Raw genomic sequence first — 25,672 nt, forward strand, 5'->3', positions numbered from 1 at the left:
GATATGCTGAAGTTGAGGCGGCGATATCGGCGTAGGCCCACATGGGTGGAAAAGGTAGTGATGTACCTGGAGTCTGGGTGGAGTGGTAGCTGGTGGTAGCCCGAGCGAAGATCTACCTTGGAAAACCATTTGGCTCCATTGAGTTCGCTCAATATGTCGTCAACAGTGGGCGTCAGGTGACGCTCTCGCTTGACTGCGGCGTTGGGCAGGCGCATGTCCACGCATATGCGAACCTGCCCTGGCTGTTTAGGCTTCCTCGCTACTACGATCGGTGACACCCAAGGCGTGGGCCCATCCACTTTCTCGATTATTCCTTGTCTCTCGAGACTCTCGAGTTCTTCTTCCACCTTCTTCCGGAGGTGGAAAGCAATTCTCCGGTGTCGAAGTGCCACGGGTTGTATGGATGGATCAATGTGCAGCGATACCTCTTTCCCTTTGAGGCACCCGATGCCCCTGAACGTGTCCTCAAATTCTTCGATGATGGCATCGAGTTCATCCTCTAGGACTGCCATGGCATAGAAGATGAGTTGGAGTTCTTCGGCGGCCTTTCCGCTGAGTAGCATGCCGCTCCCTTCTCTTGTCACATATATGGTGGAGGGGACTGTCCTGTCCTGGTGACAGATATTTGTCTTGAAACACCCGATGAGTGGTATTGGGGTTTTCTGCCCATAGGCGAACACTCGGATCTTTGCTTTGCTTAGGGTTGGCCTGTCACGCAGTTGGTTATACACGTCCGCTGCCATCAACTCGATGGAGGCCCCTGTATCTATAGTGGCTCTCACCTCTTGCTGGTTCACTCTTATGCGACACTTCGGGAGGCGCTTTTTCTTTCTGGCCGGATGGTCGATGGCAAACACATAGTGTATGGGGTAGTCATGGACATCGTCGTCCATATCTTCGCTCTCTGGGCTGTCTCTGATGGCGTGCGCTGCCTCCGCCTTCTGTTTCGAGGACCTGCATACCGAGGCGAAATGATTCAAACGCCCACACGCGCTGCATTTCTTGCCGTTTGCTGGGCAGTCTTTTGCTCTGTGAGGTGTGCCTCCACAGTATCCACATTCCTTCCGCCTTTCCTGTGGCTTCTTCCCTCCGAATGACCGTTGTTTGGGGCGGACGACATTCACTTGTTCTGCGACGTTGACTTGTTCACTTTTTACTGGCCTGTGCAATGCTGCCTCCATGTGTGACGCTCTCGCTCTCGATAGTTCCTTGGAGCGGCCTAGTTTCAGGATCTCAGCAAGGGGCTTCCCATCTTCTTGGAGAATCTTGACCCTGAGATCGGATGAATAACAGTTCTGAATTATCTGACCACGTATCTCTTCTTGCTCATCCCTGAATCCACAAGTGCTAGCGAGCTCCCGCAGCCTCCCATGGAAAGCATCAAGAGACTCATCAGCCTCCTGCCGGGCTTGGCGAAAGAGAAAACGCTCGTAGTCTTTGCTGGCCATGGGCTCGAAGTAAGCGTTAAGCGCTTGTAGTAGCGTGACATAAGTGTGCGGCGTGGCCTCTGTCAAAGTCTTGTAAATGCGGTGAATGTCCTTACCCCCTAGGTGCAGGAGGAGTGCTCGGCGGCGGTCCCTCGCCGTCCCCGCACCTTCAAAGTAGAAGTTGAGGCGCTCTGTCCAGTCTTTCCATCTCGGCGCCAAAGAGGCAGGTGCGCCGTCGACCACAAAGGGCTCGATCGGGGGGATGGCCGTCATCGCGGCGCGGGCACAGGTGGCTCCACTAGGGGCACTCCGGGTCGGAATACGAGGCTCCTCCACGTGGGGATGGGCGCCACCGGCAGGCCAGTCGCTGCTGGGCACGTGTCGCGGTCTAGCGTGAATGTGCAACGCTACCGCGCGTCATCCTCTGCAGGCGCTATGACCAGGAGGCGCCACGTGCATGCGTGGCAGGGCGCACATGTGGCGGCCGCAGTCTCAAACCCTCATCCGGGTCTCGGTCAGGGCCTCGCCGGGCCAGTCGGGGCAGCACATGGGGCCTGGGCGGCGCTCCAATGCAGTACGGGCCGTGCAGGGGGCACAGCGTGGGGTCAGACACCCCTCGTCGCCATTGTCAGGTCTGTAGAACCTGGGGGCGCGCAGGCTAAGAGCGCGCAATGAGGGACTCACACGGACACCTGGTTTAGTTCGTCGCGTGGTCCCGACTAACTCGGGGACACGCCCACCTTTATTTTTATAACGTACGCGGCGCCGTGCGCCACCGCGTATGCGCACGTCTACGTGCGCTGATCAACTAGACCGCAACTGTGCGGTCGCAACATTACAGAGGCCTCGTACAGCAGATGCGATGGTTATTGATGTTTTTGAAGACACCAGTCGTGCGTTGCGTTCTGTGAAGCTGCGCAGCTGGTGCCTTCTGGTTGGTAGTGTGTGTCGTGTTTTTTGAGAGATGATGTGCTCTGGAATGGTCGCATTTGGTGTGTTTTGGAGCACGGCTGGTGTATTCTCGGCGGGGAGCAGACAGTGAACTGCGTGTGTTGGTACACACAGCCGGTGTTCTTGGGGCTCGCTGGCTGCATTCTTCCGCCTTTTGCCCACGAGGGTCACATTCCAGGTCCTGTTGCTGTGGTAGATGGGTTGTGAGAAGCTCCGGGTGTTTACCGCGAGGACGAGGGGTGAGGGGTGCCCTGGAGTGCGAGGAGAGCCCACGTTTGACGCGTCATGTTCTGGATGTTAGCTGCCCGGAGGGGGCGAGGGGGGGTCACATTCGCCTGGGTGTGCCCCTGCACTATCTCTGAGCCCATGCGAGGAGCCTCCCTCGCGCGCGCGACGCTCACACCTCGTGCGCTCGCGGCACACACCACGTGCGCCCTGATAGGCGCAGCTGCTGCTGATAAGAGACAGAAAGGCTGAGGGGACCAGTGTTCTAGAAGCTACTACCTGGAGCCCACGGAGACTGTCCCATGCCCTGTCCGTAAAAATACTCTGCGTGTCCTGCCCCGGGCGAATTTGTTCCTATTCCTGGTCTCCGAAGAGACTACTCACTTCTGAAAACAAGAACCCCCCGGAAATTAACAGCGTCCTCGGTCGAAATGCGCATTCGGAAGGTGAGTGAGCGCCGAGCACCGAGAGGGCAGCTTGACTGAGTGCAGAGGTGCGAGGGTGAGAGTGAGAGTGCATGAGAATGACAGGGCCTAGAAGAAGAGCCGGGGTGCTGTGGCATAGTGAAGTGAAGGCGAGAGAGGGCTGCCAAGGACACCAGATAGGGATGCTACTGGTGAGATATAGACTCTAGTGGTAATCAAACAGCAAGTGATACGCAGTGCTTGAAATGTAAAAAATTAAAGTTCAGGTACTCTGTATAAGAGTACCTGCTTGTTTCTGAGAAGTGCAGGTACTCTCCAATTAAAAGTATAGCATTTCTCTTGAGAAGTGCCATTACTCTCCCTCTCGAAATAGAAAAGTGGCTGTACTCCGTACCGGACAGTACCGGCCATTTAAAGCACTACACGGAACAGGGGCCGGAAGGAAGGTGGTGGGGTGGCCACGGGCAGTGATACCTGGGGGAGAGCGACCCTGCGCACAGAGAGCTGCCAAGAGAGACCAGTGGGGGCACAGAACGGCTGAGAGGGCTGTGGGGTCAGAGTGTCTGGACAAAGAACATGGCTGCGCGTGGAGTGAACAGAGGCATGGAGGCCAGGGCAGCACGAGGAAGAGGTGTTTTGGGGTGATGGGGAGCGAGAGGGACGTGGGTACAGAGAACTGAGGTGACAGGTCCTGAGTTAGGGCAGTTGGGGTAAGAAGGTTGTTTATACTCGGTCCGTCAGGACCTCGACGAGGGTCACTTGCGTTGCGTCCTTCTTGCAGAAAACCTATCTGAGGAAGGGGGAGGGCATCCTCCTACAAGCGTTGGAGGGAGAAATGCTATTGCAGGACCTACTGGTGCTATGCTACAAGCATTGATATGGATCCACCGAGGGGCATGGGCAAAGTGGGCTCGGGACCAGGGCCTCAGCCTTTCAGGGGGCCCCTGACAGAGCCAGATCTGTTCTGCAGAGGCTTGCCCTGATGACCCTGTGTGTGTATGTATGTATAGGCATTTATATAGCGCACTACTTACCCGTAGGGTCCCAAGGCGCTTCGACCGCTGCGAAACCCTTCCTGGCTTCCCTGAGAGATGGTCCCTTAATGGGTATCTCCAGGGTGAGACCAGGCATCCCCGGCGGTCTGGTGGGGCCGTTAGTGAAGATGAGGTAAGCTAATGCCCAGAGTTGCCGAGTGTGAACGCTGATCAGAGTGGGCACCGAGGCGAGAGAATTATCGAGTCCGCTGACTCTGGTCCAGAAACCTGCCGCGCCGGGAATCGAACCCTGGTCCCGGGCCGTCCTCTGCTCTCGGGTCTGCCGCCTCTAACCAGTGAGCCACACTACTTCACTGAATAATTCTTCAACAGATTGTTTTAAATTCTGTTTTTCTTTAATTTATTTTTGACGTGAGTGGTGTGTGAAAGTCTATTACAGACATTCTGCAGAGAAATGTGTTTGTTTCATGCAACATCCATACATAAAGTTTCTTTTAAAATCAAAATAAGACCGCATATATGAGAAGCGGGAGGGGGGTCACAGAGATTATTTGCAGTAATATTAGTGAGCTGCTTCGTTACACTATTGAAAACATGCATCACTATCCATGAATAGTAGATGTAACAACTTTAGAATTTGGATGAGTGTGCTTGTGCACTCTCTGTGCCCTGGACAAAAGGGCATGAAAGAGCTGAACCTGGATTATAAATTCAAAAATGTTCCAAATAGGGGTCCCAAAATACAATCGACCCCGGGCCCCAGAAATCCTTAAGATGTCCCTGCAGTGGGATACCTTTTCAAGACACAATCAGACCCTGAAGGTAAAATGTGTTTGTGGTGGGAAGGTTGGAGGGGTCAGAGGTGTTGCTGGGGAGTTCGCATTTGCAGAATGTTGCTCAGGCAGAGTTTCTGGCGTGCATCTCCTTGCTGCTGGCCCAATGGTCTCATTTGCTCTTGATACTTGAGGGCGATTTTAATTGTGTTCTGGATCCCGCTTTAGATAGGTCCTACCCTCCTCTTTCCCAGTCACCTACCACTGGCGCTGCAACCTACTTGTCACAGTGGCTTGCACAGTGGTCCTTAGTGGACGGCCAGCGAGCCATGAAACCAGCTGTTTGGGAATACTCCTTATACTCTGTACCACATGATCTCCATGTGCAGCTTGACCGTTTCCACTGCCACCCCACCACACAGCTTAAGGTCACTTCGGAAGAATATTTGGGGAAGTTCATATCAGATCATAATCTGCTTTTAAGGCAGATTGCTTGGGGTGATCCCATCATACCATTACTCACTCAACCTGCTGCGCTAGGAGACGCTGTGTTCTGTAACTCGGTCCGCAACACTTACATAATAGAGAACAGTAACACAGCTTCCATGCGGGTGATAGAATGGGATGCATTAAAAACTGTGGTACATGGGCATTGTATCTATGCAATTATAGGAGCTCGGGGCTCAATTAATTGGGACCTCACTCAAGTGGAATCTTCCTTGCGGGCCTTGAGCAGGCTGCAATAGCAGATGAGACTGCTAGGTTGCGCTAGCTGAAGCTAGGAACGGTCATGCCCACATTGTTACGGAGAGCCGTGAATATCGTGCTGGTGACCGCCATCTGGATTTCCCCAGACACTATCGCCACCACCCAGGAGGCCATTCACAGCACTTTCTATGTACACTACCATGCCAGTTTTAACCCTGCGGCCCATATATGACGGTTCAGGATCCCTGACTAGTTAACTGATGTATGGCTGCCGGAGGTACTGGTGGGGCAGTGGGAGGGCATGTGTGGCCAGATAATAGAGCAGGAAATTAGGGATGCTATGCAGGGCTCCCCTACATGCAAAACCCCGGCCTGGAATGCCTGCCCATTGAATTTTATAAGGTTTATGAAGCCTTACTGGCCCCCAAGTTGGCGGGATTGTGCTCTCCTGCTCTTGCAGCGAGGCGCTAACCACCATCCAAGAGGGAGGCCCTCCTAGTGTTCCTCCACAAGCCGGGGAAGGATTCCTTAGAACTCTCCTCTTATAGGCCCCTCTTATTGATGGGTACTGACTATAAGGTTCTTAGCAAGGTGCTTGCCACAAGACTTTTGGAACTTATGCCAACACTGGTCCACTCTGATCATTTTATCCAGGCAGATCCATGACTCTCAGTCTCCGCCGTTGGATAGTATTTTAAAGGGAGCTCCGGCACACAGGCCATACTTGTTTGGTGCTGGACCCCGAGAAACCTTTTGATGCTCTGGACTGGGGCTACCTGTTCATGGTCTTACACAAGGTAGGCACCCGGAGTAGGCTGCTGGGGTTGATTAAAGTTCTCTATTTTGAGCGTTGGCCAAGGTAAGGATAGTTCTGTAGGATCTCTACCTCGTTTTCTATTGGTAGGGGCATGTAGCTGGGTTGCCCCATCTCCCCTTTGCTGTTTGCTCTGGCGATCGAGCCCCTGGCACAGCATCTCCGGTACTCTGCTGGGTGGGGTATTCCTTTGGGCGGTTTTTCAGCTGTAGGCTTTTCAAGCCCTTCTTCCAGGTACCACCCCCTCTTTCAGAGTGGAGTTGATGACTTTACACACAGGGGTGTATATACACATGGCCAAGATATGTGGCATGGCAACCAAGTTCAGCCATCTGCAACAGGGGTATTTGTGGCTGGGGTTTAACTGACAATTCTGTTTTGGAAAGCGGGTGATGGGTCTGTAATTGGCAGAATCAGAGATGAGGACATAAACCATAGACCTGTAGTTGCCAGAGTCTATGAAATGGATGTTGGCAACATGCATTTACAGCGTGTGTTGGATGGCAAGGGTGCTGACGATTAGAATATTCTGGTTTTTAATATGAACTGCCTCTGGATTATGAGCCTTTTCATTCTAGATACACAGGGACACTCTTGCCGGATCAGAGACCGACGCTGCAGTCATTTTAAGTAGCAAGGCTTTCCCGGACCTGAGACCGACGCTGCTGCAATTTTAAAGAAAGCAAGGCTTTTTAAACCTACACCTCGCGGTACCCGCTCCGCGGGTCCCGCTTCGTTTTCTTCCTACTTGACTCTGCTGAATCCCGTGTTGTAGCTGTGCCTGTGGGGTCTGTTGAGGCTGCAGGGCTGCGAGCGCATACCGGGACTCGCCTTCCCAGGAGTCCCAGTGTTAGAGGCCGAGTCATCTGGCCCCGCTCTCCCTGACCGCCCCGCCCCACCTCCAGCATCTGAAAAGGGGTAAGGCCCTTCTGTTACGTGGGACACTCTTGCCGGATCAGAGACCGACGCTGCAGTCATTTTAAGTAGCAAGGCTTTCCCGGACCTGAGACCGACGCTGCTGCAATTTTAAAGAAAGCAAGGCTTTTTAAACCTACACCTCGCGGTACCCGCTCTGCGGGTCCCGCTTCGTTTTCTACCTACTTGACTCTGCTGAATCCCGTGTTGTAGCTGTGCCTGTGGGGTCTGTTGAGGCTGCAGGGCTGCGAGCGCATACCGGGACTCGCCTTCCCAGGAGTCCCGGTGTTAGAGGCCGAGTCACCTGGCCCCGCTCTCCCTGACCGCCCCGCCCCACCTCCAGCATCTGAAAAGGGGTAAGGCCCTTCTGTTACGTGGGACACTCTTGCCGGATCAGAGACCGACGCTGCAGTCATTTTAAGTAGCAAGGCTTTCCCGGACCTGAGACCGACGCTGCTGCAATTTTAAAGAAAGCAAGGCTTTTTAAACCTACACCTCGCGGTACCCGCTCCGCGGGTCCTGCTTCGTTTTCTACCTACTTGACTCTGCTGAATCCCGTGTTGTAGCTGTGCCTGTGGGGTCTGTTGAGGCTGCAGGGCTGCGAGCGCATACCGGGACTCGCCTTCCCAGGAGTCTCGGTGTTAGAGGCCGAGTCACCTGGCCCCGCTCTCCCTGACCGCCCCGCCCCACCTCCAGCATCTGAAAAGGGGTAAGGCCCTTCTGTTACGTGGGACACTCTTGCCGGATCAGAGACCGACGCTGCAGTCATTTTAAGTAGCAAGGCTTTCCCGGACCTGAGACCGACGCTGCTGCAATTTTAAAGAAAGCAAGGCTTTTTAAACCTACACCTCGCGGTACCCGCTCTGCGGGTCCCGCTTCGTTTTCTACCTACTTGACTCTGCTGAATCCCGTGTTGTAGCTGTGCCTGTGGGGTCTGTTGAGGCTGCAGGGCTGCGAGCGCATACCGGGACTCGCCTTCCCAGGAGTCCCGGTGTTAGAGGCCGAGTCACCTGGCCCCGCTCTCCCTGACCGCCCCGCCCCACCTCCAACAATCCGGCCCAATAGCCTTTGGCCTATAAATTTAGGAGTACGACGCTGCGCGGGAGCGCGCCGGAGCGCCCGGGGCGAAGCCCGGGCAAAGGGCGGGCCCTCTGTGGCCCTCAGTGACCTGAAGCGACTGGACTGGGCAAGATCCCCTGGTTGAGCGTCACGGGATCCACCCGGCCCAATTATTCTTGTATGTAAACTACCTATTGCTAGAGTGTAACATTCACCGTAAAACAGAAACTGTGTTCCGGGTCTTGTGCTCTGTGTTCTACTTGAACTAACTGATATTGTTGGTGTAAGTCTGTTGGTTCCATAGCACTATCGGTCACCATGCCTAGGAAAAATGCCCCAGTGGCACCAGAACCATGTAATACTCTTGACAATTACCTGGTCCAAGTGATACACAAAATAAACACCGAAAGAAGGCAATCGCTAGGTCTGAGTCAATCCCCTGTGCTCGACATAGGGAGCCCCGTCCCGAGTGTACATACTTGTGAGGATTCAGAGTTAGACCAAAGTATAAATCTTCTTGAGAGTAACCCCCCTGATACTGTATGCATTGATCAAGGCTCAGATTTATTGGTTGATTTAGAGACAAACGTAGCTCCTGATCCAGAGCTTCATATGGACCCTTTAGTTGATGAATTATTATCTCCTGTGGTTACTAATAGGGTGGTGAGAACATGCAGAAGAATTCAACCTAAAAGAGGGGGGGCACGGGCGGGAAGGAAAAGGGTCAATACACCCCCAAAATTAAAGGGAAATAGATCAGAGTCTGAGGATACGAATGCTAGACAAGCTATAGATGATTAACTTTTCTGTAGGATATCAGATATGATAGATCAGAAAATCAAAACAATTATTAAACCGATGATTGGGAAAATCGATAGGTTAACCGCTGAGGTGAAAAAGTGGGGTGGTTTGCAAGGCAAACTAGCTGAAGAAATTGAGAACGTAGTATCCATTGTTTCCAAACCAACAGACCCAGTGAATGAAAATAACATCACCAGGGGAGGCAGTGTAGCAGTTGAAGGCCCACCGGCCCCCTCTCGGCTAGTACAAGTACCAGCTGAGGGTACTGGTGGAGAGGTGGTGAGGGAGGACTCTACATTACCACCCCCTATACCAACTACATTAACACTGACATCATTAGAGGACGATTCCCCACAATTCATAGTCGAGGCTTCACCGGTGGTACTGGTTCTAGCAAATGCCCCCACCTTATCCCCTGGTCAAACGGAATCCACCACATCCCTGACAAGCAAGGCCCTACATTGGCTATCAAGCAATATGCATATGGCACAGCATGGGAAAGAACAGTTGGCCGAGGATATTGTATTAACAAGGAGGATGTCCTGGATTGGGAAAAAGCAAAAAAAGTTTAAGGGGGATTGTATAGTGATAAATTTTGCAAATGCTTCAGTACTCCCGAATGTCCTACAGAATATACTCCCACCCCAACGTAGAAGTGGATCCATTATCCCCCTCACATAAAAAAATTTTTATACTGAGCGACAACACGCGGATCACGCAAACACCTCAAGACTGGGGGGGGCAACAAGTTGTAACAGAAGGGGGGATGGCCTTAGATCAATGTACGATGGGAATGGCCTTGGTCCGTCAGACAGATTAGGTCCAGGGTTTTACAATTACCAACAGAACATGACATCTCTTAAAAACCCTAGACCACTATGGAACATCCAGAACAGGCGGGGATTGGGGGGTTTGGGTGGCATGGGGACAGATTGGGGGAATTGTGGAAATAGGTATGGAGCCTGGTTAGGAGAAGAGCAGTTCCCAATGCGTCCTAATACACCCTTACCCAGGTGGGACACAGCTGTGTTTGGCCGGGGATTAGGGGCTACACCACAGGCCTGGGGGTTCGGAACTGAGAATAGGTACGGGGTACTGGCCAATCTAAATGACTGCGACTGACGCAGGGGGGGTATAGATATGCTATATGATGGCCCAAGACTCTCTCGTCCACAAATGAAGCCTAGTGACAGGGGCTTTGGCACTTTGAAAGGACTAAATAGGCATGAGCCATATAGTCTGGCTGACCGCGATACATTAATTTGCCTGGAAAGGGAAACTTTTTGTGACCAAGTACAGGCCGAGGCCAATGAAGATTCCTACTTAGAAAACGTAAATGGATGTGACAATGCCTATGCCGAGTCCATGTTCGCAGAACCAGAAAGTATCCGTTTGGCTATAGAAACACCGCTTGTGCAACTAGGAGAAGGAGTGTCATTAATCAATTCCGTAGTGAAGAACACTACGGATACCTGTAAAATACTAAGTTGGAACGTCGCTGGCCTAAATGCCAAAAGGGACGATAAGGAGTGGGTAAGTTTTGTTTCGGGCCACAATATTATTGCCCTCCAGGAAACTTGGGACATAACTACAGGTTACTGGTTGGACGGTTATAGTAGTTTCGCATTGGCGGCGACTCCTAGCCGTACTGGCAGACCTAGGGGCGGCCTATTGATGCTGTTCTCCTTGGCTTTGAAGGGTACTCTACAAGTGATCAGTAGTGGATCTCAAAACATCCTCATAATAGAGAGAGTCATTGACTGTGCCACAAGGTCCTTATATATTAACTTTTACAACTCACAGAAAAGGGAGGACAGTGGCAGTAATATTGCTATTTTAGATGCTTTACTAAGGTCAGGCAGTCAGAACTTACAGTGTGACACAGAATATATATTATTAGGTGACTTTAATATTCATCCCTGTAAGCTAGCCTGTAGTCCAATTAACCAGGTTTGGGGAGAGGGCCCTGAGCTCCCACATTTTGAACATACAACAGATGGCGAAGAGTTGGAAGACCTCTTGGCAGATTTCAACCTGTATGAACTAGAGGGTGGCTCAAGAACAGTTACCTTTACCGGCACCAACCCGGGAACTATAATAGATTACATCTTTATGTCACAGGGCATCCTGAATAGAGCGACGGCCTATCGCACTATATCATCCCACTTTAGTGACCACAATCCCGTTGTGCTGGAAGTCGCATGGGGAGACCATATGGGTCCAGCTCCGGGGAAAGTGAGGCCCCACCATATTTTGCGTACCTCCGACCAGGGCAGGAGACTTAAGTGGGCTAAGGTGACACCAGATAACTTCTATGCAGCAGTATTCCCTAAAATTATGGATCAGGTGGAGGTTTGTCAGAACCCTAGTGCCCCAGGAAATGAAGTTATAAGGGCTTTTGAGGCAATCTGTAGTCAGGTGGCACAGGATCTCCTGACCAAACCTAAAAAGGGGTCACAGAAAATGATGCGCTGGTTTGATAACGCATGTTCAAAGGCACATAGATCTTTGATGGCCGCCCTGAAAAAAAAACCCAGGGTAAAGGACGAAATTGCTAGCCTAAGGAAAAATTATAAGTTAGCAATCAGAATTAGAAAAGAATCAATTAAAAGAGATGCCTGGGAAAACCTCCTTTCTGTGGCAGTCCGAAAGGACAGTCACAAATTTTGGGAAATAATCAAACATCCTCTATTTTCCGACCAAAAGAATGAGGTCATGGATTGTGTCATCCCTGATGACAAGTGGCTTACCCACTTTAAAAACGTGTATGGGGAAAATGACGGGGCAAGTAAAGATACGTTGCCGGCCTTTTTAGAAGCTACCCCACTACAGTTTACTAGTCTCGAAGTGGAGAAAGCTATCATAGCCACAACCAAGCATAAGGCCCCAGGGCCTGATGGGGTGCCAGCCGACTTCTTCTTACATTCCCCTAAATTGTGGGCAAAGGTATTGGTCAATGTATTTCCTGCTGTAAACAGTAACTATGCACCATCTTCCTGGGACATCTCAACCATCGTGCCTATCTTTAAAAAGGGTCAGCGGGACGATCCTGGGTGCTACAGGCCCATATCCCTCTTGGACTCCTCCGTTAAAATTTTAGGTAGAGTGCTTTTGTCCAGGTTGAGGGATAGTGTAGAGAGCTGCGGAGGGCTGTCTGAAATCCAGTATGGGTTCAGAGAAAGGAGAGGCACCATCGAACAATGCTCCAATTTACATCTGCTTATTTCAAAATACACGGTGGCTAAGGGGGGGTCCCTGTATTTAGCATTTATGGACCTCTCCTCGGCGTTCGACCTGGTTAACAGGTCCAAGCTATGGAAAATTCTGTTGGAGATGGGGATTGAGGAGTCCCTGGTAAAGTTTGTGGCCTCCCTACATCAGGAACTTTTTGCGGCCGTGCGGGTCACAAACGAGGGTAGGTGTACGTCTTGTTTTAGATCCTTGAAAGGTGTAAGACAGGGCTGCATATTGGCTCCATTGCTTTTTACCATTTATATCAACGGCTTGGGCACCTATTTGGAAGAGAAGGAAGTTGACATCCCGTGCAGGAGCAGTTAAAATCCCAGCGCTCCTGTACGCGGATGATGCCGTGCTAATCGCCCGCACGGGTACTGGTCTCCAACGCCTCTTAAACGCCTTTGGCCAATTTATGGACCAGCTTGATCTGAAAATTTATGTCAGCAAGTCACACACAATGGTAGTGGGCAAAGAAAGCCGTAAAAAGAGAACAAAAACCTTTAGCTGCAGAGGGGACATAGTATCTAGGGTTTCTACTTTTCCCTACCTCGGGGTCCTATTCGACCAAAGAGGAACCTGGGGCCCTCAGGTGAGGGCAAAGAAGTTGGCGGTTTCGCGATCGTCATCTGCCCTCATGGCCTTTGCGGGTAGGTTAGGTGCTAGGCCTATGGAAGCACTATTAAAAATATACAGGAGTAAATCTGTTTCTCTCGCGTCATATGGTTCACCTCTATGGGGTTATGTAAACTTGGAACCTATTCAGCGAGCTGAGAACAGATTTATAAGGTCACTCCTTTCTTTGCCACAGTCCACGCCTACCTACTCAATACATAGGGAGGTTGGCCTAGACTACCTTACTGACGGGCTAAATATGGCCCCCCTGATCTTTTGGCTAAAGACATGGCTTAATGAAGATCTGCCCCTTAACCACAGGATCTTGTTGGATGTCTTATCCTTGGACCACTCCAAAAAGATCCCGTGGCTGGCCTATCTGCAGAAGGCGTTTTCAGATTTGGGACGACCAGAGCTCTTTAGCTCACCTCAAGATATTAAGGCACAGGATGTTGATCTGGTCAAAACCAATTTTATGGAAAGGGCAAGAGTGCTTCATGAAGAGAAGGAACTAATGAAACCGTCAGTGAGGCGCCATTATTTACTTATTAATTCTCCCTCTTTGGCGCCTTACCTTGGTTGTGTTACAATCCCGTTTCATAGGTTCCTTTTGATCAAATTGAGGTTCAACCTGTTACACTTTTACCTAGGCACTTTTAACAAATGGGAAAAGCTGGAACTAGCAACTCCATGCAGCTGTGATGATCTTGCAGTGCAAGATACCATGCACTTTGTCATGTTTTGTCGGTTTTATGCAGAGCCAAGGAAAAAATATTTGGTACCACTCTTGAAGGCGAGTGGCTTTACACAAGTAAGGCCGGCTCTGCTTTTCCTACAATCTTTATCCAACATATATTCTACCTTCTGCATGGCCAATTTCTTGGTAGCGGCTGCAAGGATAAAAAAGAATCTAAATTAGTCCCATTTTTCTCTTATTTCCTGTATGTCTAGACTCACTGCAATGAAAAAGTTTTTTTTAGTGTTAATTGTCAATACATATGAAATGTTTTAAATTTGTGTATGAAATGTTTTTAAAAGCTTTGCATGACTTGTAAATGAGTCGAATAAAGATATTTTGACTTGAGATACACAGGTACAACCACAGGCTCTAAAGAGGATGGTTTCTTGTAAATATGTGAAATGAGTTTGAGGGCCTCACTCTTACAGTCCCATTACAAAAAAAACGAACCAATTTGGCATATCCAGACTCTGTAATTGGATTGTGTCTCGATGGAAGGGCTAAAGAACACAGATGTGCAAGTACCCCTCTATACCTTTTAATGGAGCCCCCTCATTCTTTGGTCATCAAAGCAAAGTGCGGGGGAGTTATGTGGGGTCACTTATCATCACCTTGAGCAACTTGGGAAAATATGCATACCTTCATTGTGGAAGGTTTACTGAGTCCCAGTCCTCACTAGCTGGCTCCTTTTCAGTGTACACAAAGCTCACACAAAAATAGGAGGTTTTTTTAGTTGGCAGGATTGATGAAGGGGACGTTGGCAATGGACATGAGGTTCGTGCATTTATTGAGGAGGTTGTTGGTGATAAGGGATGGAGTTGATTACACAGATGTTGGGGGTGGCTCTGTGTTTCATGGGGTGGACGAAAGGAATGTTGTTGATGGGTCTGTAGTTGGGGAGAGGAGTTGGACTAATGGCTAGGGCGGTCGTCCTCGAATCTGGGGAACTGAGTTTGAGTCTCAGCAACAACGCTGAACATCCTGTGATTCTGGGCAAATCACTTAGTCTCCCGGTGCCTAACAAATAATTAATGTGTCCGCATGTAACGCAACTGGTGCTATGTAAAGCGCTCTGATACCTGATTTGGGTCCAGTTCGCGCTATATAAAACTCCATAAAAAAAAAACACATAATGTTGCCTGTTGGCATGGAATTGTCAGAGTCAACAAGGAGGGTGTAAGTGACACTCAGAAAAAAGAGCATGACAGATGAGACAACTGGTGCATTATTAGGGCAGGAGCTCTTCTATTGAAGTTCCTAGTGCTTCTAGGAATTGTCGAGCAGTGCAAATAAGCACAATGCAATGCAGGTAAGACTGGGATGGAACTGGCGAGGCCAAGTGTGCATGCACTTTACACTAATGGGTTTCTCAGCAAGGAATCATTAAATCCTGAAAGACATTAGCCTGAGGAAAAACTGTGTTGGACTTACATGTAATGGCTCTTGACCTTCACTTTTGATTCGCATGCAAAATCAAGTTGGCATAATCGAGTACTGAATGTGCTTTTTTATATAGAAAACATGTTTTCAGTTTTTGAATGTTCCTGTGATTATTTCCTAGAATGTGAGTAGTAGTAACTGGACTATTCATATGCAAATGAATATTGTTTAGGAAACTGAATCCCCTCCAAAGTTACACAATTGTTATTTTAGCCAGATGCTTTGTATTTTATTTGTATCGCAGATGTGATCACAGCTCGTGCAATGTGATTATCCTGAAGAAGGCTGTTGAGTTTGTGAAAGCAAAAACATCAGCATATACTTAACACAAGTGTGTACTCTGGATAGTGTGCATTTGGAATACTTTATTCCTTGACTTTGATTTGTGTGAGGTGATGATGCGAGTGACACTGCATGATTGCTAATGGACGTGTGACACTTAGTGGTTTGTGTGGTTTATGTATTGTCTTTAAAAAGTCACTTGTTTTTTATTGTGATATTAGTAAATAATCTTTGTTCTTAAAATAAATCAAATAATCCTTGATGTAGTAAGAAGGGGTAGTGAGGGGGTTCATATATAATGAGAGTGTTTACTATGAGTTTGGGGATTACGCCTGGTGTAAATGGGAGCTCTGATGTGCTGAATAAAAATGGATGCATATGAATGTATGAAATAACAAAAAGGAGAGCAAGGGTTTTTGTTCACATAGGTGAACGGGGAGTACTCCTGTACCCCTGGGTATATCACTAGAAACAGAAAAAGGAGTACCACCAACGTGGAATCGCAGATTCCTAATGGGGTGTGTGGTAGTACAAAAGTGAGAAATTCTCCTTTTGTTTAAGAAACCCCTCACTCACCACCTAGTGGCGACATGCTTCATCATCGTGGTCCACCCTAATGACCTAGCGTCATCAGGGTGTGCTACAACGCCTGTTTACAGTGGAGCAGGTTGTGAGTGAAGGTGCGTGAAAAAATAAGTGTGTTAAAAATTGTCCTGGTTTAACTTGGGAAAAATAAAACTTTATTTGCAAGCAACTGGACAATGTTAAAATGGTGGCGAGATAAAGTGAGGGTAACTATGAACCCATGTATCTCTGTATGTGTCTGGTCTACATGTTTCAACCGTGAAGGTTTTAATTAACCTGGTTTTCTACAGGACCAAAAAACCAGTTGAGTGGATGGTCTGCGTCCCCTAAAAGACGCACCCGGTCCTACTCTCTGGGACCACAAAATGGCAAAAGTGTGCCTGTGGTGTCAGCTTGCGCCACAATGGGTAAGCCTAAAAAGTCAAAATACCTGTAAAGGAAGGTGAAGACAAATGTCATACTTTAAACATTCTACATGCCTGTTACGTAGTGCAGTGCCTCAAATTCGTGCCTGCATGCTGTCACTCCCATTAGGAAAGTTTTTTAATTGCTTGGCGTTGCAAAAAGTCAGGGCGCAAAGAATTGCCGATTGTAACATTTTCCGTGAGAGGATGTGGATGTGCATGGCCGTGAATAGACGGTAGGTATTAACCACAACTTGCAAACTCTACAATTGTACGTGCTGCGTGGTGACTGTATATCTAGACAACTCACGCGCTTCTCAACATTTAAAGTGGCGTGGTAACGTCTCCCATTCAATATCGTGGGGGCGAGGTCATATCAATTTGATGGTGCATGCTCTGCCATACTTTACATACTAAACACAAAACAGACTCACTGACATTGAAACATATATGACACACAAGGATTGAGGCTTACTCTCAATGGGGTAATGGTTGACATCATAGGGCAGGGGAGGTTATCCTCGTTCTAAAACGTACTCTGAAACAAGGGATAGATGAGCCGTTTCAGAAATAACGTTAAAGAGAGTCCGGCTCGAGTGCTCTGAGCCGTGTATGGGATGTGCGTAACGGAGCTCGGTTGACTAACAGTGCCCATTAAAATACTGTGGGCAGGTCTAACAAGGTTTCAACTTACAGTTTTGGTGCGAGGTCTATGGCCGATAACCTACTTCCTTCCGCCGCCCTGTTACAGTGAAACCGGGGGCTCGGGGAATGTAATAAGGAAGATGCACTTCCGCGATGGGCGGAGTTACGTCTCGGTCACGTGGCGCGTTGCTAGGAGCGCCGGGGAGGCAGCCACGGGTATGGTAGCCGTGTTGGGTCAAAAAACATGACTCAGGAGGAGTTCGATCCCCAATACGGGGACATATTTAGGGATAATGAATAGGGAGGCACACTATTAGAAACGGATTATCCACAATAACATATCAATATTATATGTCGACATTTTGTGGAATTTGGGGATTCTGGTTATAAAATAACTGGAACGGTCATGGTCACATTATATAGAGGAAGGGTGGTGTCATTTGGATGCAGAGTAGGTTTAAATCCACAATATGTCACCCGGTGGGGTGTACATGGAGGTGTTGTTAATAGGAAAAAAGGGGAGTATAGCTCATTTACAATTAGTGTGGGTTCAAGACCCAGTGTGCGTTATTACGAGCTTGGCATGATTCTCGTAATAGATGCCATTCATTGTCAGAATGATGGAATGTGGGGTGGGTAGCCCTGTGGGGTAAACCTCCGGTCTGGCGTTATTACCAGGGATGTACAAGGTGGGGTTATTTTAGTACTGATGCCCACGGGATATTGTCATTAAGGCCTGTTTTGTGGGTAGATAATCTGTAGACCCAGCGTTGCTCTTTTTCGTATAGGAGCTGTTGTGTGTTTGGTCCTGATGGAATCTGTTCAATGATGGTCCATCTCATGTCGTTTGGTGTGTGGCGTGCATCCAGAAAATGGTCCGTCAGTTTTGTCGCATTCTTCTTGCAGCGTATGGTGCTGCGGTGCTCACAAATACGTTGCTTGACTTTGCGTGTAGTCATGCCGATGTAGGCCTTCCCGCATGTACATTTGATCAGATATACAACATTTGTACTGTTGCAATTCGTATGGGCGCGTTGTTCCCATACTTTTCCTTCCTCCAAATTCAGAGTCTTAGTGTTCTCTGTGAGGTGACACACACTGCAGTCTCCGCATTTGAAGTGTCCTATTACTGGTGGGAGGTTCCACATTTCTGTGACACTTGGGTTCAAATTGGTTGGTTTTACTTTTGGTCTGGTGTTGACTAGGTTGTCTTTCAGACTTAGAGCCTTTTTATAGGAGAAGAGTGGTTTGTCCTATTGTAGCAAGCCTGTATTTAGTATTGACCAATGCTTATTGATACTCTTACTCAATTGGTTGGATATTGTAATTTATGTGGTGACACAAGTGAGTGGGACCAGGTCATTGTGACCCATGTTGTCTTCTAGGAGCGCGTCTCTAGGTTGATTCCTGGCTCTTTTTTGGCACTTCTCAATGATCTTGGAAGGGTACCCTCGTTGCTTTAGTTTACCGGTTAGGTCCTGTGCCTGGGCTTTGTAGTCCGACAACTTGCTACAGTTTCTCCGTAACCTTAGGTATTGCCCATAGGGCAAGTTTTCTCTTAGTGGGCGGGGGTGGAAGCTTTCGTATCTGAGCAAGTTATTCTTGGCTGTTGGTTTGAAGTGCGTTTTTGTTATCAATCCATTCTCCTCCTTTGAGATTTCTATATCCAAGAAGATCATTTGTTGTTTGTCATAGCAGTGGGTAAATCTCAGATGTGGATCACAGGTGTTGATCCATGTGATGAACTCTTTTAGTATTTCCTCTGGTCCTTGCCAGATTGCTAGGACGTCATCAATGTATCGTCGCCAGAATTTGATGTACTCAATGAAGGGGTTCCTCTCTGCCAGGATGAAATTTTCTTCAAAATCATGGACGTATAGTCCGGCCACACTAGGGGCAAAAACACTGCCCATGGATGTGCCTCCGGTTTGGAGGTACAATGAACCTTCATACTCGAAGTAGTTTTTTTTCAATGCTAGAGTGGCACATTGTAGGATGAATGATTTAGGTGTTTGGTGCTCCCAAGTGCTCCCTTCCAGAGTGGTTTTGAGTACATTGATGGTGGCATCCTGTGGTATGCTGGTGTATAAGCTTTCAATGTCAAAGCTAAGTAGGATGGTTTCGTCATCTACTCTGATTTCATTCAGGAGTACCAACAGGTTTTTAGTGTCCTTCAAATATGTAGGTGTGGATTGCACAATGGGTTTGAGAAAAAAGTCGCAAAACCTTGAGAGTGGTTCTAACAGTGAACCAATCCCTGAGACGATTGGTCTGCCTGGAGGGGGGATTTTCCCTTTGTGCATTTTGGGCACTGTATAGAAATATGGGATTTTGCCTTCCGTTTTGCTCAGGTAATCCGCTTCCTGTTTGGAGATGTCTCCATTGGCTTCTGCCGTCTCTACAAGTTGTAGGATTTCTGCTCTGAGGTCTTCTGTGGGATCCCTTAATAGGGGTTGGTAATTCCTGACATCTCCTAACAATCTCTTGCATTCAGTGTTATAGTCATTCTTGTTTATAATGACCAGACCACCTCCTTTATCTGCTGGTTTGATTATGATGGTTTTGTCTGTTTTGAGTTTCACGATGGCATCTTGTTCTGCCTTGCTATTGTTATGGAATTGTTTGGTTACTCTCATTTGTTCGATGTCATTGAACACTGCCTGCTCAAAAGTGTGGATTTCCACAGGAATGGTATGGGGTGATGGTATGAATGTGGACTTGATTCTCAGTCCCGTTTCGTTAGGTTTCTCCTCTGTTTCCTTGCTTGGGTGTTTCTCAAAAAAAGCTTTCAATTTCAGTTTCCGGAAAAAACTGGCCAACTCGCAATGAAGCTTGAATTTGTCTAGTTGTGTCGTTGGTACGAAGCCAAGGCCTTTGTTGAGGACTTTGGTTTCTGTATTGGTAAGGGTTCTGGGTGATAAGTTGGTCACTAATTCCTCGTGTTGCTGGGGCCCGCTTTGTTCGTTCCCACTCTGCTTCGGGTGTTGTTGCCCACTGGGTCCTCCTCCTCCCATTGGACATTGTTCACGTTTTTTTTGCGGCCTCTTCCGCGCCTGCCTCTGTTGGAAAAAGGAGGGCGGTATTAGTTTGGTTGGAAAAAGTGAGGTTGGAATGGTGGCTGCCATCCGTACATGGGGAATGGTTGATCTGGTACAAACGGTGTGGGGAATGGAGGTTGGCTGTATTGTGGCCATTGGTAGTGTCCTCTAAAGCCGCCTCTTTGTCTTTGCCTCTGATTGCTGTTCCCAGAACCCCCACTGTTATTAGAACTGTTGGAGGTGTTGCTAGACGCATCTGAGTCGGGATCCGGTCCTGGTGTGGCTTTGTAATCCGCATCTGAGTAGGGGTATGCCTTCACATATGAGAATCGTTTTAGGTCCTTTTGGAATTTTTGGACCTTCTGCTGTGTGAGGTTGTCCCTATATTCGTTTATCTCTTTGTTGAGATCTTCAAGTTTCTTTTTGTATCCTGTGATGCTGGTTTTTATTTGTGCTTCCGTTATTTGTATTTCTATCTGTATTTTCTCCGATAGACGTAGGGCTGTCTTGAGAATGAGCATGATCCAGTCATGCGTACAGTGCCATGCTATGCGGGCCCAGTCTCTTCTGAACTCCTGGTCGTCTAGGAAGATGCGTGGAGCGTTGGTAACCAGCAATCCTTTGGGTGCCATTTGGTTTGTCACGTATTCCTTAAGTATTGTGCCATGCAGTATAGTTCTGATCCGGTTCCATTTCATCTCTGTTAGTTTGTCCCAATCAGATGTTTGGGAGATTGTGCTGCTTATGCTTGCATCTGCAAAAACCGCAAGATTGCCCATGATGGAGTCTATTTCCTCGGCTGAGTTAGTTAACCCTTGGATGTCTGCCATGATCAATCAGTGTGTCCCGTAATTGTGTGAGCAGTAAAACAGGCAGTATTGCTGAATATCTGCTCTCACAGCTGTGCGCTGCCAGGGCATGAAATAACAAAAAGGAGAGTAAGGGTTTTGGTTCACATAGGTGTACGGGGAGTACTCCTGTACCCCTGGGTATATCACTAGAAACAGAAAAAGGAGTACCACCAACGTGGAATCGCAGATTCCTAATGGGGTGTGTGGCAGTACAAAAGTGAGAAATTCTCCTTTTTTTTAAGAAACCCCTCACTCACCACCTAGTGGTGACATGCTTCATCATTGGGGTCCACCCTAATGACCTAGCGTCATCAGGGTGTGTTACAACACCTGTTTACAGTGGAGCAGGTTGTGAGTGAAGGTGCGTGAAAAAATAAGTGTGTTAAAAATTGTCCTGGTTTAACTTGGGAAAAATAAAACTTTATTTGCAAGCAACTGGACAATGTTAAAATGGTGGCGAGATAAAGTGAGGGTAACTATGAACCCATGTATCTCTGTATGTGTCTGGTCTACATGTTTCAACAGTGAAGGTTTTAATTAACCGGGTTTTCTTCAGGACCAAAAAACCAGTTGAGTGGATGGTCTGCGTCCCCTAAAAGACGCACCCGGTCCTACTCTCTGGGACCACAAAATGGCAAAAGTGTGCCTGTGGTGTCAGCTTGCGCCACAATGGGTAAGCTTAAAAAGTCAAAATACCTGTAAAGGAAGGTGAAGACAAATGTCAGACTTTAAACATTCTACATGCCTGTTACGTAGTGCAGTGCCTCAAATTCGTGCCTGCATGCTGTCACTCCCATTAGTAAAGTTTTTAAATTGCTTGGCGTCGCAAAAAGTCAGGGCGCAAAGAATTGCCGATTGTAACATTTTCCGGGAGAGGATGTGGATGTGCATGGCCGTGAATAGACGGTAGGTATTAACCACAACTTGCAAACTCTACAATTGTACGTGCTGCGTGGTGACTGTATATCTAGACAACTCACGCGCTTCTCAACATTTAAAGTGGCGTGGTAACGTCTCCCATTCAATATCGTGGGGGCGAGGTCATATCAATTTGATGGTGCATGCTCTGCCATACTTTACATACTAAACACTAAACAGACTCACTGACATTGAAACATATATGACACACAAGGATTGAGGCTTACTCTCAATGGGGTAATGGTTGACATCATAGGGCAGGGGAGGTTATCCTCGTTCTAAAACGTACTCTGAAACAAGGGATAGATGAGCCGTTTCAGAAATAACGTTAAAGAGAGTCCGGCTCGAGTGCTCTGAGCCGTGTATGGGATGTGCGTAACGGAGCTCGGTTGACTAACAGTGCCCATTAAAATACTGTGGGCAGGTCTAACAAGGTTTCAACTTACAGTTTTGGTGCGAGGTCTATGGCCGATAACCTACTTCCTTCCGCCGCCCTGTTACAGTGAAACCGGGGGCTCGGTGAATGTAATAAGGAAGATGCACTTCCGCGATGGGCGGAGTTACGTCCCGGTCACGTGGCGCGTTGCTAGGAGCGCCGGGGAGGCAGCCACGGGTATGGTAGCCATGTTGGGTTGCGATTCCACGTTGGTGGTACTCCTTTTTCTGTTTCTAGTGCATATGAATGTATACAAGACCAGTGAATGGTCTGGATTGGTAAGAGAAATTCATAACCCATATGACTTAACAGATTTTTCAAAATTGGTTCCCACAAGAGATGTGTTTTTTCGTGGTATTCCTATCCTGATCTGCTTATCTGAAGTATGGCATCTAACCTGTGACCTAAGTGTACAGGCTAGGGAACATTCCAAAAGACCCAGTATTTATACCAACTGGGGCAGTCTTCATGACGACTCCCTATAGTGGTCATACTCCCAAAAGGCTCCCCAGAAAGAGTACTAGCTCCAACCTGCAGGGGAGGATAACTGGCCGAGGCTCAGACTCAGAGAGGGCTGTTGGCATTCTAAGAGTTGAGTACTTCTTGTCTGGAAGTTATTTCCCCAGCTTGGCATCCACAGACAGGCTTCAGCACTGAAAGTGTTCTGACACTTTTCAGAAGAGTAAACTGAGACAGAAAATCTTGCAGAGGATGCAGGCAGTAGGCCTGGTATGGGGAAACCCTTAAAGGGTAAAATGTTCTGTGCCCTGTGTCTGCGAAGCCAGTGGGGGCTTGGCCTGTGGGTCCTTCATGCACCTTCTGCGAAAGTGTAGCTAGAGCACATCAGTTGTCCAGATTGTTTAAAGTCCACTTTCTCCCAGAGGAGGTTGGGGGTGTTTCAACTGGTGGCAATTGGGAGTGTTCTGTGATCATGTGCAGTACGACCCTTGTGGTCTACGGCGGACTCCTTTCAAAGTTACAGAATCAGTTGGGAGGTACTGAGTTGTGTCTGGGTGTGGTCAATAAAGTTTATGACGTAGTGCATTCAGTTAACAGGTGCATGCCTAAGAATAAAGGTGTGTGTTACCGAGCTCTGTGTGTGGCATGATCATTTGCATGCTTTTGAGCTGGGGAGGACGCAACAACTGGCGACGAGTAAGGGGATGCATGCCCAAAGAAACAAGACCGCTCTTACTGAGAGTTTAATAAAAAACAGAAAAAAACAGGGGTCTAAAGGCCACTAATGTAGCTGGCTGGCTTCAACTCCTCACTGAGTGAGTCGGAACACAAGTCACGTAAAAGCCCACAAGGACAGAAAAAACAAGAAAAAGAGCAAAAGACAAGTGATTACTAGTGAGATCCAAAAACAACTGAATGGATTCCCATCAATGTGTTGCAATGATCAATCTTCTCATTTGGTCCTCCATCTATCGGGATGGTATGTCTCTTGATCATAGAGACTTGTTGCCATAACCACGATAATTGGCTGGATTGGATCAGACCCACAATCACTTTAGACCACAAATAGCAGATCATAAGGGAATTCAGTGCAGTGCAAAACATAAAAAGTGGTGAATAAAATAGGATGATGAGGCGAAAAAAGGGGAAACTTTTTATTAGAATACCAACTCACCCCCTAGTTAAAAACAGAACAGTGCAAAAAGCAGTTTCAACAAATAACTGCAAAAGAGCCAACATGTTTCAGCCAATAGGGAGACAAATACCTCGGCTTTCTTCAGGGCCTCTGCTGTAAAACTTTTGCTACTGCAAAATAGAGTGTATACTAATAAAAAGTGAAAACTTATATTTAAACGAGACTTTTGATAGTGAAAATACAAACAAAGATAAGAGGTTGGAACAATTACAACCTACTTGTACTAATCCTCCGCATCAAGGGATGTAGTTGGCATCCAGTTTGACCGGGGACTGGACCTCACCTCACCTGGACCTAGCTCAGGAAATGGAGGCCCCGCTCTGTCCGTCGTTGTCTCAGACGGATTCTAAGTCAAGGGGGAGGCACTCAGTGAGGAGTTGAAGCCAGCCAGCTACGTTAGTGGCCTTTAGACCCCCGTTTTTTTCTGTTTATTATATTTAAGTACAAGGGGATGCGAACCTGGGCAGGCCTTTAAATATCCCTATGACCCTTTCTCTCTCTGTGGTGTTTATGGTTGCTTACTGAGAGTTTGCCAAGGTCCAGCAAACTGCTTGTGCATGCCACGTGCGCCCCAATAAGCAGTGTGCGATTAGCGTATGTGGAGGCAAAGCTCTGCTCTAGCTCTTTCAAGGCCCTCAAAGAAGGTGAAGGCCTTACAGAGGAGCGCAGTCAGAAAGCCAGCTAGAATCCTACTAGTAAGGCCAAAAGAGGAGATACTGTGATACAGCGTAACACAGAGCCTCGTTTATACAATGCAGAAACACTAAAGGCAGGGACAACAAGGTATAAAGAAGCGTTAAAGGCAGACACAACCAGGCACAAAGAAACGCTAAAGGCAGTGACAGCCAGGTACAGAGAGTACAAGTGCACTTACCAATACAAATAAAGGAAGTGCCACCCGACCTCGGATCAGGACTGGTTGGAGGCTGGTGCAGCCAAAGTAGCCAGTGTCATCTAATCTGACAAAAAGCCAGTCTGAATAGTAATTTTTTTCAATGGTTGAAGGATGGAGTGCCAAATACAGTGCAGCTGCATTCCTGAAATCACCACTTCCCTTCGATACCGCGATAATGCTGAATATTGGCCCCAGATGGACTGTATGGATTGAAGTGACTTCATAGAACCTCTAGAAGAAGTAGATGACAAAAAGATCATCAAATACTTAAAGAACCTTGCAGGTGATGAAATAAAGAAAATACTACAAGCTGATGAAGTATCGTTCTGTCAAATCAAAGAAACATTGGAAGCCAAGTTCAATCCAGTGCTGAATGTCGACTATGAAAGGTACATTCTCAATCAGGCAAGATAGAGAGTTGGTGAAACGATGGATGAGTTTGTCAGAAGAGTCATCAATAGTTGCCTCTCTGATTCGCTCAGACGACGCAGGCTGAGAGAGACACTCATTCTTGAAAAGGTATTCATGGCTGCGAGTGCTGAGGAGCATACAGATTAACAGATTGCTATGGGATGTTGAACAGCCAGAATGACTCAGCTATGATCATGAAAAGTAAGCAGAAACACAAAGTGGAGGCCCATAAGACGATGTCTCAGAAGAAAAAGAAATAGTGTTTCCGATGTGGATTCTCATTTCCACACGAAAGTAAATGTTCCGTCATTGAACAGCTATGCAAAGGCTGTGGGAAAGATAATCATTCCATAACTGTCTACAAAACAAAAGAGAAACTAAGTGCATCATGACAAGAAGAAAAAAAGGGATGCCAGAAAATTCTAAAAGCGT

The 25,672-nt window shown here is 47.8% G+C and overlaps 1 protein-coding gene across 3 annotated transcripts in view; it reads left to right on the forward strand.

The window, feature by feature from the left end:
* ANK1 (ankyrin 1) overlaps window positions 1–25,672 on the forward strand; it is a 1,318,767-nt gene that overhangs the window by 144,730 nt on the left and 1,148,365 nt on the right. The window contains exon 1 of one of the 3 annotated variants that reach the window (XM_078666236.1): window positions 2,778–3,049. The exons of 1 other annotated variant lie outside the window; for it this stretch is intronic. In XM_078666236.1, coding sequence (XP_078522362.1) covers window positions 3,035–3,049 — 15 coding nt within the window. In that variant the 5' untranslated portion in view covers window positions 2,778–3,034. Of the gene's footprint in view, window positions 1–2,777; window positions 3,050–25,672 lie in introns of those variants that run through there. One more of the 3 variants, XM_078666234.1, reaches the window with a different exon arrangement.

This window comes from Lissotriton helveticus, chromosome 11 (genome assembly GCF_964261635.1).
Source record: "Lissotriton helveticus chromosome 11, aLisHel1.1, whole genome shotgun sequence".
Classification (NCBI taxonomy): domain Eukaryota; kingdom Metazoa; phylum Chordata; class Amphibia; order Caudata; family Salamandridae; genus Lissotriton; species Lissotriton helveticus.